This window comes from Gigantopelta aegis, chromosome 9 (assembly GCF_016097555.1).
Source record: "Gigantopelta aegis isolate Gae_Host chromosome 9, Gae_host_genome, whole genome shotgun sequence".
NCBI classification, from domain to species: Eukaryota; Metazoa; Mollusca; class Gastropoda; order Neomphalida; family Peltospiridae; genus Gigantopelta; species Gigantopelta aegis.
The window spans coordinates 8567616-8580672 of NC_054707.1; the positions used below are offsets into that span (position 1 = coordinate 8567616).

Genomic DNA, 13057 nt, shown 5'->3' on the forward strand with positions numbered 1-13057 from the left:
AGTATTTTTACATTAGAGTATTTTAATCAAAAAGTGTATTTTACATTACAATATTTTAATCTGTGTATTTCACCAGATTATTTTAATCCGTTCGAGAATTTCACATTAGAGTATATTAATAAATGTGAGTATTTTATCAGAGTATTTTATTAAGTGAGTATTTCACCAGAGTATTTTAATAAGTCATTTTGTTACCAGAACAAAAGTAAACAATACATTTCATGATATTATTTTAATCATTATGAAATCATTATGATTATTTCACTTGGGTATTTTAATCAATGTATTTCACTTGGGTATTTTAATCAATGTATTTCACTTGGGTATTTTAATCAATGTGTTTCACTTAAGAAATTTCACCAAAATTGTTCACCAACATCAGTATGTTTTATTTAATTAGAATACATGTATTTTATCAAATAATTTCTTGTTATTTGATCAGAATATTTAATCCAAGTTTATCATATTATTTCATCAGAATATTTTATTAAAATGTTTGCTATTTTATCAGAATATTTTATTATCAAAACTTTTCATATTATTTCATCAAAATATTTTATTAAAATATTTGTTATTTTATCAGAATATTTTATCAAAGTTTTTCATATTATTTCATCAGAATATTTTATTAAAATGTTTGTTATTTCATCAGAATATTTTATCAAAGTTTTTCTTATTATTTCATCAGCATATTTTATCAAAGTGTTTCTTGTAATTTCATTAGAATATTGTATTAAAACATTACTTGTTATTTCATCAGAATATTCTATAAGAGTATTTCGTCATATTGAACAGACAGTTTTCATGGTATGATTTTCTTCACAGGGTACACGTGGCTGTCGTAGTCTGGAGGGGCGAACGACACCGCTGCTGGTTTCTTCTTCTTGTAGATGAGAACCGCCATCACGACCAGAACAATGACACACAGTCTGGAACATAACAATTATAATAATATTGACATAGCTTTAAAAAGTGAAGAGTTCGTTTAAGTATTACCATTTTAAAGGACTTGTGGTCACTTACCTGTGATTTGTGTATTCGTACACAACTCTTTACACCGTGTTTTATTATAAATGTGAGATTCTTATTCATCGTGCTGGGGTGTCGTTAAACATCCATTTGGTAATTTATTCAATTATTTCTTTATTCATTTACTGATATAATTATGAAATTTAAATTTTGCTTGTAATAAGTGATCAAGGCATAAAATAAACTGGTTTAGCGAAGTGTAATATTTACGTTATTTACATAATAAACAGTTAAGATTAAATTTAAAATATATTTAAATATATATAAAACAATTATGAAAATAAACTTTATTCACGAAATTATAAACTACGTTTAGAGGGTTAGTAATACGTACAGTATGGTTACACTGTGTTTAGAAGGTATGTAATACGTACAGTATGGTTACACTGTGTTTACAGGGTGTGTAATACGTACATTATGGTTACACTGTGTTTACAGGGTGTGTAATACGTACAGTATGGATACACTGTGTTTAGAAGGTAATATGTAAAGTATGGTTAGTGTTTAGAGGGTGTGTAATACATACAGTATGGTTACACTGTGTTTAGAAGGTATGTAATACGTACAGTATGGTTACACTGTGTTTACAGGGTGTGTAATACATACATTATGGTTACACTGCTTACAGGGTGTGTAATACGTACAGTATGTTTACACTGCGTTTTAGAGGGTAATACGTAAAGTATGGTTAGTGTTTAGAGGGTGTGTAATACGCACAGTATGGTTACACTGTGTTTACAGTGTGTGTAATACGTACAGTGTGGTTACACTGTGTTTACAGGGTGTGCAATACCTACAGTATGGTTACACTGTGTTTACGGTGTGTGCAATACGTACAGTATGGTTACACTGTGTTTAGAATGTATGTAATACGTACAGTATGGTTACACTGTGTTTACATGGTGTGTAATACGTACATTATGGTTACACTGCTTACAGGGTGTGTAATACGTACAGTATGTTTACGCTGCGTTTTAGAGGGCAATACGTAAAGTATGGTTAATGTTTAGAGGGTGTGTAATACGTACAGTATGGTTACACTGTGTTTACAGGGTGTGCAATACGTACAGTATGGTTACACTGTGTTTACAGGGTGTGCAATACGTACAGTATGGTTACACTGTGTTTACGGTGTGTGCAATACGTACAGTATGGTTACACTGTGTTTAGAATGTATGTAATACGTACAGTATGGTTACACTGTGTTTACATGGTCTGTAATACGTACAGTATGGTTACACTGTGTTTACATGGTGTGTAATACGTACAGTATGATTACACCGTGTTTACAGGGTGTGTAATACATACAGTATGGTTACACTATGTTTACAGGGTGTGCAACACGTACAGTATGGTTACACTGTGTTTATATGGTGTGTAATACGTACAGTATGGTTACACTGCTTACAGGGTGTGTAATACGTACAGTATGTTTACACTGCGTTTTAGAGGGTAATACGTAAAGTATGGTTAGTGTTTAGAGGGTGTGTAATACGCACAGTATGGTTACACTGTGTTTACAGTGTGTGTAATACGTACAGTGTGGTTACACTGTGTTTACAGGGTGTGCAATACCTACAGTATGGTTACACTGTGTTTACGGTGTGTGCAATACGTACAGTATGGTTACACTGTGTTTAGAATGTATGTAATACGTACAGTATGGTTACACTGTGTTTACATGGTGTGTAATACGTACATTATGGTTACACTGCTTACAGGGTGTGTAATACGTACAATGTGTTTACACTGTGTTATAAAGGGCAATACGTAAAGTATGGTTAATGTTTAGAGGGTGTGTAATACGTACAGTATGGTTACACTGTGTTTACAGGGTGTGTAATACGTACAGTATGGTTACACTGTGTTTACAGGGTGTGCAATACGTACAGTATGGTTACACTGTGTTTACATGGTTTGTAATACGTACAGTATGGTTACACTGTGTTTACATGGTGTGTAATACGTACAGTATGATTACACCGTGTTTACAGGGTGTGTAATACATACAGTATGGTTACACTGTGTTTACAGGGTGTGCAATACGTACAGTATGGTTACACTGTGTTTACATGGTGTGTAATACGTACAGTATGGTTACACTGCTTACAGGATGTGTAATACGTACAGTATGTTTACACTGCGTTTTAATGGGTAATGCGTAAAGTATGGTTAGTGTTTAGAGGGTGTGTAATACGTACAGTGTGATTACACTGTGTTTACAGGGTGTGTAATGCGTACAGCATGGTTACACTGTGCTTACAGGGTGTGCAATACGGAAAGTATGGTTATACTGTGTTTACATGGTGTGTAATACGTACAGTATGGTTACACTGTGTTTACAGGGTGTGTAATACATACAGTATGGTTACACCGTGTTTACAGAGTGTGTAATACGTACAGTGTGGTTACACTGTGTTTACAGGGTGTGCAATACCTACAGTATGGTTACACTGTGTTTACGGTGTGTGCAATACGTACAGTATGGTTACACTGTGTTTAGAATGTATGTAATACGTACAGTATGGTTACACTGTGTTTACATGGTGTGTAATACGTACATTATGGTTACACTGCTTACAGGGTGTGTAATACGTACAGTATGTTTACGCTGCGTTTTAGAGGGCAATACGTAAAGTATGGTTAATGTTTAGAGGGTGTGTAATACGTACAGTATGGTTACACTGTGTTTACAGGGTGTGCAATACGTACAGTATGGTTACACTGTGTTTACAGGGTGTGCAATACGTACAGTATGGTTACACTGTGTTTACGGTGTGTGCAATACGTACAGTATGGTTACACTGTGTTTAGAATGTATGTAATACGTACAGTATGGTTACACTGTGTTTACATGGTCTGTAATACGTACAGTATGGTTACACTGTGTTTACATGGTGTGTAATACGTACAGTATGATTACACCGTGTTTACAGGGTGTGTAATACATACAGTATGGTTACACTATGTTTACAGGGTGTGCAACACGTACAGTATGGTTACACTGTGTTTATATGGTGTGTAATACGTACAGTATGGTTACACTGCTTACAGGGTGTGTAATACGTACAGTATGTTTACACTGCGTTTTAGAGGGTAATACGTAAAGTATGGTTAGTGTTTAGAGGGTGTGTAATACGCACAGTATGGTTACACTGTGTTTACAGTGTGTGTAATACGTACAGTGTGGTTACACTGTGTTTACAGGGTGTGCAATACCTACAGTATGGTTACACTGTGTTTACGGTGTGTGCAATACGTACAGTATGGTTACACTGTGTTTAGAATGTATGTAATACGTACAGTATGGTTACACTGTGTTTACATGGTGTGTAATACGTACATTATGGTTACACTGCTTACAGGGTGTGTAATACGTACAATGTGTTTACACTGTGTTATAAAGGGCAATACGTAAAGTATGGTTAATGTTTAGAGGGTGTGTAATACGTACAGTATGGTTACACTGTGTTTACAGGGTGTGTAATACGTACAGTATGGTTACACTGTGTTTACAGGGTGTGCAATACGTACAGTATGGTTACACTGTGTTTACATGGTTTGTAATACGTACAGTATGGTTACACTGTGTTTACATGGTGTGTAATACGTACAGTATGATTACACCGTGTTTACAGGGTGTGTAATACATACAGTATGGTTACACTGTGTTTACAGGGTGTGCAATACGTACAGTATGGTTACACTGTGTTTACATGGTGTGTAATACGTACAGTATGGTTACACTGCTTACAGGATGTGTAATACGTACAGTATGTTTACACTGCGTTTTAATGGGTAATGCGTAAAGTATGGTTAGTGTTTAGAGGGTGTGTAATACGTACAGTGTGATTACACTGTGTTTACAGGGTGTGTAATGCGTACAGCATGGTTACACTGTGCTTACAGGGTGTGCAATACGGAAAGTATGGTTACACTGTGTTTACATGGTGTGTAATACGTACAGTATGGTTACACTGTGTTTACAGGGTGTGTAATACATACAGTATGGTTACACCGTGTTTACAGAGTGTGTAATGCATACAGTATGGTTACACCGTGTTTACAGGGTGTATAATACATACAGTATGGTTACACTGATTACAGGGTGTGTAATACGTACTGTATGGTTACACCGTGTTTACAGGGCGTGTAATACGTACAGTATGGTTACACCGTGTTTACAGCGTGTGTAATACGTACAGTATGGTTACACTGTGTTTACAGGGTGTATAATACGTACAGTATTCCTCCCTCTATGATCGTCATAGTCTCTATAGTCCAAATCGCGGGTGTAGCCGTGGAGGGAGGTGGTGGAGGGGCAGGTGTCGTTGTGGTATCTGGCACGGGACAGGCGTACTTGCTCGTCAGTTTAAAATACTTTAAAATAAAACAGTCACCTTTTAATATAAACTGTATTAAAAATTCACGCACACTTTGAAATCCACTTTCAGAAGAAAAAATATTCGTAATAAATCTTAAGGCAGAGATGAATTATACTTGTAGAATGCAGGAAATTGCATTTCAGGACATCTAGTATTCCAAATCTTACGGGGATCATATACCGGAACACCCTAGAAACTTTATTTTGTGCTCTCAATCTCAGTGACCCCCCCCCCCCCCCCCAATGTCTACTTGCTTTCGCCGTGCCTGATGAAGCCATATGGAATGCAATACAAAGGCATGATTTGGCATCCATGTTCAGCGCTGGAATTAAGATACATAATGCTATTTTACTTTATTACTTAGTCTCATTATCATATAGTACTCTGGTACTAGAGTCCAATATTTTGGACTCGTTGAGGCCCTAGTTTCTTTGTTAGGTTGTTTGTTTTGTTTATTGGTTATATATATATATATATATATATATATATATATATATATATATATATATATATATATATATATATATATATATATATATAACAACAAACAAAACAATACGAAACAAAACTAACCAAAAACAAACACAAAATATATATCTACACATGTACGCATATACGGATGCCCGCACATACGTAAGCACATACGCAGTAGATAAACACGCTTTCGACACTGTCTTTAAAGCCGCGATCTAGGACATGTTTTCTTTTTAACAGTTAACCATTCAGAATAAACCATTCAGTTTTAAATAGTTTTCCATGATGCGCCATTCTTTGATTTACGTTGGCTTCTATTTCAAATGTAGGTCACATAAAATACACTGTTAGTCAATGTTAGTTTACTGGGCATGATTGCAGCTGGGCGTTTCTAGTATTATACAAATCCACGTACTTCTATATTCTCAAATTCCACGGTACGAAACAAACACCATATGGATTAATCTACTGGTGAGAAACTAATTTTCTATGCAAGAAAAACTGCCTCCATTTTCTATCAATTTCATCTTTCGCTGTTATATTGTTCAACCTTCACTATTGTAGAATGTACCTTTAACGTTAGCTTATCGATAGTTAGACTGTTGTACTGTTAGTACATGTAATTTGTTAAGAAATATATATTTTTTAATTTACAATTTTTAGAGTTGCATGCAGGATGACTATAATAAACTTACATATTGCATACTGCCTGATGGGAGTTCCCCCAGGGCTGTAAAACTGGCCTCTGTGTTTGGGTCACAGACGAGGGACACGTGGGACACACTGTAACAAAACAACATCAACACGATAAACACCAAGACGCACTCAACACATTTTATTTACGGTTATATGGCGTCAGACATATGGTTAAGGACCATACAAATATTGTGAGAGGAAACCCGCTATCACCACTTCATGGGCTACTCTTTTCGATTAGCAGCAAGGGATCTTTTATATGCACCATCTCACAGACAGGATAGTACATACCACGGCCTTTGTTACACCAGTTGTTGAGCACTGGCTGGAACGAGAAATAGCCCAATGGGTCCACCGACGGGGATCGACCCTAGATCGACCGCACATCAAGCGAACGCTTTACCACTGGGCTACGTCCCGCCCTAACTAGGTTATGTTTAATAATAATATCTCATACAGAACAAATCATCCTGTTGTATCTTCGTCAGGCCCCTGGCGACCCCTACGTAAATTATTACCCACCAGTGTAGTACCCTCAGGTTCTAGTGTCAAATCTGTGTACAACAATACGTAAATTATTACCCCCCAGTGTAGTACCTTCAGGTTCTAGTGTCAAATCTGTGTACAACAATACGTAAATTATTACCCACCAGTGTAGTACCCTCAGGTTCTAGTGTCAAATCTGTGTACAACAATACGTAAATTATTACCCCCCAGTGTAGTACCTTCAGGTTCTAGTGTCAAATCTGTGTACAACAATACGTAAATTATTACCCACCAGTGTAGTACCCTCAGGTTGTAGTGTCAAATCTGTGTACAACCATACGTAAATTATTACCCACCAGTGTAGTACCCTCAGGTTCTAGTGTCAAACCTGTGTACAACCATACGTAAATTATAACCCCCCCAGTGTAGTACCCTCAGGTTCTAGTGTCAAATCTGTGTACAACCATACGTAAATTATTACCCCCCAGTGTAGTACCCTCAGGTTGTAGTGTCAAATCTGTGTACAACCATACGTAAATTATTACCCCCCAGTGTAGTACCCTCAGGTTCTAGTGTCAAACCTGTGTACAACCATACGTAAATTATTACCCCCTAGTGTAGTGCCCTCAGGTTCTAGTGTCAAATCTGTGTACAACCATACGTAAATTATTACCCACCAGTGTAGTACCCTCAGGTTCTAGTGTCAAATCTGTGTACAACAATACGTAAATTATTACCCCCCAGTGTAGTACCCTCAGGTTCTAGTGTCAAACCTGTATACAACAATACGTACATTATTACCCCCCAGTGTAGTACCCTCAGGTTCTAGTGTCAAATCTATGTACAACAATACGTAAATTATTACCCCCCAGTGTAGTACCCTCAGGTTCTAGTGTCAAACCTGTGTACAATAATACGTAAATTATTACCCCCAGTGTAGTACCCTCAGGTTCTAGTGTCAAACCTGTGTACAACAATACGTAAATTATTACCCACCAGTGTAGTACCCTCAGGTTCTAGTGTCAAACCTGTGTACAACAATACGTAAATTATTACCCACCAAATGTAGTACCCTCAGGTTCTAGTGTCAAACCTGTGTACAACAATATGTAAATTATTACCCACCAGTGTAGTACCCTCAGGTTCTAGTGTCAAATCTGTATACAATAATACAGTAAAACAGTAATCATAATTAATTTATTATTCAGTTTCACCATCCCTGACATTGTCATTAAATGGACATTCCTGAGTTTGCTGCATTGTAAGATGTTTCCGACTAATAAAATATTTCTACGATTAAACTTACATATTAAATATATTTTCTTATTTAGAATATCAGTGTCTGTATATTCAGTGCGTTTTTGGTCGTCTTGATATTTGTAAGAAGCCCAAACTGGATTTTGTCTTGAAATAATTCCGTACGTACGAAAAAACATTCTTTAGGAAATAAAATGAAAATTAACCTAGTACAAATATTAAAACGATCACAAACACGTTTAATATACAGCCACTAAAATTCAAAACAAGAAAATATATTTAATATGTAAGTTTAATCGTAGAAACATTTTATTAGTCGATAACATCTTTAAAATTGCAGCAAACTCAGGAATGTCCCTTTAATGTGGAAATCATAAATATAGGGGGGGGGGGGGGGGGGGAGCACTACTTATTATAAACTAATGAAACACTATACAAATTAATCCCTGAGATGTGTATGCTATTTTCTGGAGTAAAAAAAAAGAGAAAAAAAGTGAGGGTACGGCCCTGCATACAGGAACTATTACACAGTAGTATATAAGCAAATGTTCAGACTAATTAGGAATATAATTAGTGAGGACGTTTACCGAATGTTGTGTAAAACGCTAGTCGCCTTGTACACGATGGTGAGACCTGACCCAGGAACAGTGACGAACTCGGCAGACGACTGGGTTCCCAAGGAGTACGACTTGTCCATCGTTCGAGTCAGCTGGCAAATCTGATTAGTATATACAATATTCCTATTATACATATATTTATGAATAAAAACTGTTGACATCCCTAATACTTTTATGAAGGGTCGACGGGAAGAACCTAAATAGAAAGTAGTAAATAATGAAACGAAAATAATGTGCAGTGATTGTAAATTAGACGTCATATTAAAAGAAGAAGGAAATGTTTTATTTAACGACGCACTCAACACATTTTATTTACGGTTATATGGCGTCAGACATATGGTTAAGGACCACGCAGATATTGAGAGAGGAAACCACTTCATGGGCTACTCTTTTCGATTAGCAGCAAAGGATCTTTTATATGCACCATCCCACGGACAGGGTAGTACACACCACGGCCTTTGATATGCCAGTCGTGGTGCACTGGCTGGAACGAGAAATAGTCCAATGGGCCCACTGATGGAGATCGATCCCAGACCGACCGCGCATCGAGCGAGCGCTTTACCACTGTGCTACGTCCCGCCCCAGGCGTCATATCAATATCAAAAACATAAAATACAGTGGAATAACCTGTGATGTCAAAACAGGGGTTCAATGCTATTAAGATCGTGTATGTCAAGGTCACAATAACCTATAATTATGGTAGGCCATTAAGGGTTGTTGATGAAACAAGCTTGCTTAGGTATAAATAATTCACGATTGCATTGCTACAGAGTTGTAAACTTTAAAATTCAAAATTCAAAATTCAAAATACCAAAAAGTGTGACACCGTAGGTTATTCCCGAGGACATTTCATACATGTATATATTACTTAAATCAAATAATTGGAAATACTTATACATGTATGTATGTATTAATATGTTATAATATACATTATATTTACAGCACCATGTTTCAACAATCAGTACATACCATACTTACGTCCCCATATTTCATTGTTTTAAATATGGGATATAATATAGCGCACTCACCGCCACATTGTTGCATATTTGCGTGCCTGTTGTATCAGCCTCGGTGAAGGAAAAGCAAGGATTATACGAGTACACGTAATTTTGTTGACCTGGGCCGGACGATGCCACATCTTTAAATCTGAAAACAAAACGTTATCACAAAATGACGTTTTATATGGCATTATTTATTTACAGTGAGTGGACTTTATTTGCAATCTGTTTTCTCTATGGGAAAGTACATAAGCTCCCTTGCTGTATTTTCTTAGCAGTAGCATGCATGGCGACAACGACCTTCATTTGTGTCTCTGTCTCTCTGTCTCTCTCTCTCTCTCTCTCTCTCTCTCTCTCTCTCTCTCTCTCTCTCTCTCTCTCTCTCTCTCTCTCTCTCTCTCTCTCTCTCTCTCTCTCTCTCTCTCTCTCTCTCTCTCTCTCTCTCTCTCTGCTTTTAACTAAATACTAAGACATATTAAATTAATTGGATTTACCTGGAAGTATAGCTGAAGTGTTGAACTAGAGGTCTAAGATATTTTAAATGATTGGGGTTTAACTGGGAGACTGGCTGAAGTGTTGAACAAGAGGACTAAGATATATTAAATTATTTTTATCTACCTGGCAGACTGGCTGAATTGTTGAACTAGAGGACTAAGATATATTAAACTATTGTGATTTACCTGGGAGATGACTGAAGTATTGAACAAGAGGATTAAGATATATTAAACTACAGGGATTTACCCGGGAGACTGGCTGAAGTGTTGAACAAGAGGACTAAGATATATTAAATTATTTTGATCTACCTGGGAGACCGGCTGAATTGTTGAACTAGAGGACTAAGATATATTAAACTATTGGGATTTACCTGGGAGACTGGCCGAAGTGTTGAACAAGCGGACTAAGATCAACAACGCCCTGGGGACTACGACATGAGCACGACGTCAGCGGTGTGCATTGAGACTGAACAACGTCGGTCACAACCGCGGCAGATATGACCAGAATTGTGTAAAACATCTTCATACTGGACAAAACCTGCTGACAGCTAAACTACCTCGACGAAATGTCTTGATACAGTAAAATCACATGAGGTATTAAGAATTATTTTGTGTACATACAGAAAGATAACTGGTAATGCTTAGCTTGCAAATATGCATACTATACGTAATTCGATCTAGAACAATGGACGTTCATGTTTGTTTACGTTAAGACGTTAATTAATTCCCACCCAGTAAAAATAAATAGTCTCATAAACGTACTAACGAAAAATAGACCATTGTTTTTATTATTAGCTTTTACGAACATTGGTTATTTGAAATTCATAAGCATACGAGACAGGGAGGGAGGGGGGAGGGTCTGGGGTACCCCCTCCCCCCTGCTGGAGCAAATATTCCCATTCAGTCAAAAAACGATGAAGATAATTGCTGGGAACTGAGAACTCTATTAACGTGTCCATATCCTTAAAGGTTCAGACACGCCGACCACGGATCCAGTCTCTGACATCGCCAGTGGCTGGTTCCGGGGTAGGAGGTGGGGTAGGGGGGTAGGGGAGCAGCTGAGATGTTGGGGACAATTTGGAAATAATTTTGTTGGTAAGACCATAGTCAAAAAATGTAATGGGGTGGGAAACAATTACTTTAAGAAAAAGAAATAATTAATTCAAATGCACCATAGAATGGTAATAAAAAGCCAGGATATGAATTTAAAACCTCGGTCTTGTCTAAATATAAAACATTGATATAATTAATATATTAAGTTACAAGATAATTGCGCAAAATTAGCTGGCCTGAAACCTTTATATCGTGTATTTCCATCATTCTACTCACAATACTAAATTTTTAGTTGTAATCCATGGGAAAATGCGTAGTGATTCGTTTGTAACCCTATATTGCTGTTGGTACTAATGCATTTATAAATAAACGTTGTTATCCATATTAGGGCATGGTCGTTTAATTCGGGGAAAAAGTCAAACTGCCCTTCGGCCTACAAAAATGGTAATCCGTACGTTCATGTTCGAAAACATTAGCTCTGGAAACATTTGTTTTTTTGTTAGTGCGTAGCTTACAAGTATTTTCTATAAATCTATTTAAAAACCTTTGTATTTGGACCTATGGGGTATTTACCTCACGTATATATTTCGGTTTCGTGAAGTTACATTCCTTTCATTTCGTTTGCGATTTTGTATTTATAATAAGTTTATTACGAGCTGAAAATAAGTTTATTACAAGCTGAAAATAAGTTTATTACGAGCTAAAAATAAGTTTATTATGAGCTGAAATGACTTTATTATGAGCTTAAAATAAGTTTATTATGAGCTGAAAATAAGTTTATTATGAGCTGCAAATAAGTTTATTACGAGCTAAAAATAAGTTTATTATGCTGATTGCAATCCAAGTAGACCGATACCCGTCTATTGTGTTTAGGATAGAATTACCGGATTACCTGGGCCAGGTGACTAGGTGATAGGTTTTCAGTTTCAAGGTTATTGCCGTGGAGAGTAAATGAGTGAACCCATGACTTTGATCATATGGTTTAAATATGGGGCGGGACGTCGGTCTGGGATCGATCCCCGTCGGTATGCCCATTGGGCTGTTTCTCACTCCAGCCAGTGCACAACGACTGGTATATCAAAGGCCGTGGTATGCGCTATCCTGTCTGTGGGATGGTGCATATAAAACATCCCTTGCTACTAATGAACAAAATGTAGCGGGTTTCCTCTATAAGACTATGTCAAAATTACTAAATGTTTGACATCCAATGTGCTCTAGCGGTGTCATTAAACAAAATAAATAATTATAGCGCTACTGAGGTGTCAAACAAGACTGTTGTACAAGCTTCGTATTCATAAAGGTACTTAAATCAGCGTAAGATACTTATCTACAACCGGCCTCGGTGGTGTAGTAGGACACAAGGCTGGTAAGACCTAGGGTACTGGGTTCGCCTCCCGGTACCGGCCCCACCTAGAGCTATTTTAACGACTCAGTGGTTAGGTGTAAGACTACTACACCAACTTCTCTCTCACTAACCACTAACCTCTGTCCTGGACAGACAGCCCAGGTATCTGAGGTGTGTGCCCAGGGCAGATAGCCCAGGACAGCGTGCTTGAAAGTTAATTGGA

At 37.0% G+C, this 13057-nt stretch overlaps 1 protein-coding gene across 1 annotated transcript; it reads right to left on the bottom strand.

Moving 5' to 3' along the window:
- Window positions 1-802: 802 nt before the first annotated feature.
- LOC121380815 lies at window positions 803-10956 on the bottom strand. Its single transcript, XM_041509796.1, has 6 exons — window positions 10808-10956; window positions 9973-10090; window positions 8915-9045; window positions 6584-6671; window positions 5273-5409; window positions 803-929 (listed from the first exon to the last, which is right to left on the bottom strand). Exons 1-6 carry the CDS (start codon window positions 10954-10956, stop codon window positions 803-805), a joined length of 750 nt encoding a protein of 249 aa, XP_041365730.1.
- Window positions 10957-13057: the final 2101 nt, after the last annotated feature.

Bases quoted from the DNA above. Each gene is read 5' to 3' on its own strand.
- LOC121380815 (XM_041509796.1), bottom strand. From the start codon at position 10,956: ATGTTTTACACAATTCTGGTCATATCTGCCGCGGTTGTGACCGACGTT. The intron at 9,046-9,972 runs GTGAGTGCGCTA...TATACTAATCAG, and splicing joins AAATATGCAACAATGTGGCG to ATTTGCCAGCTGACTCGAAC. The intron at 930-5,272 runs GTACGTATTATA...GTTATGTTCCAG, and splicing joins ATCATAGAGGGAGGAATACT to ACTGTGTGTCATTGTTCTGG.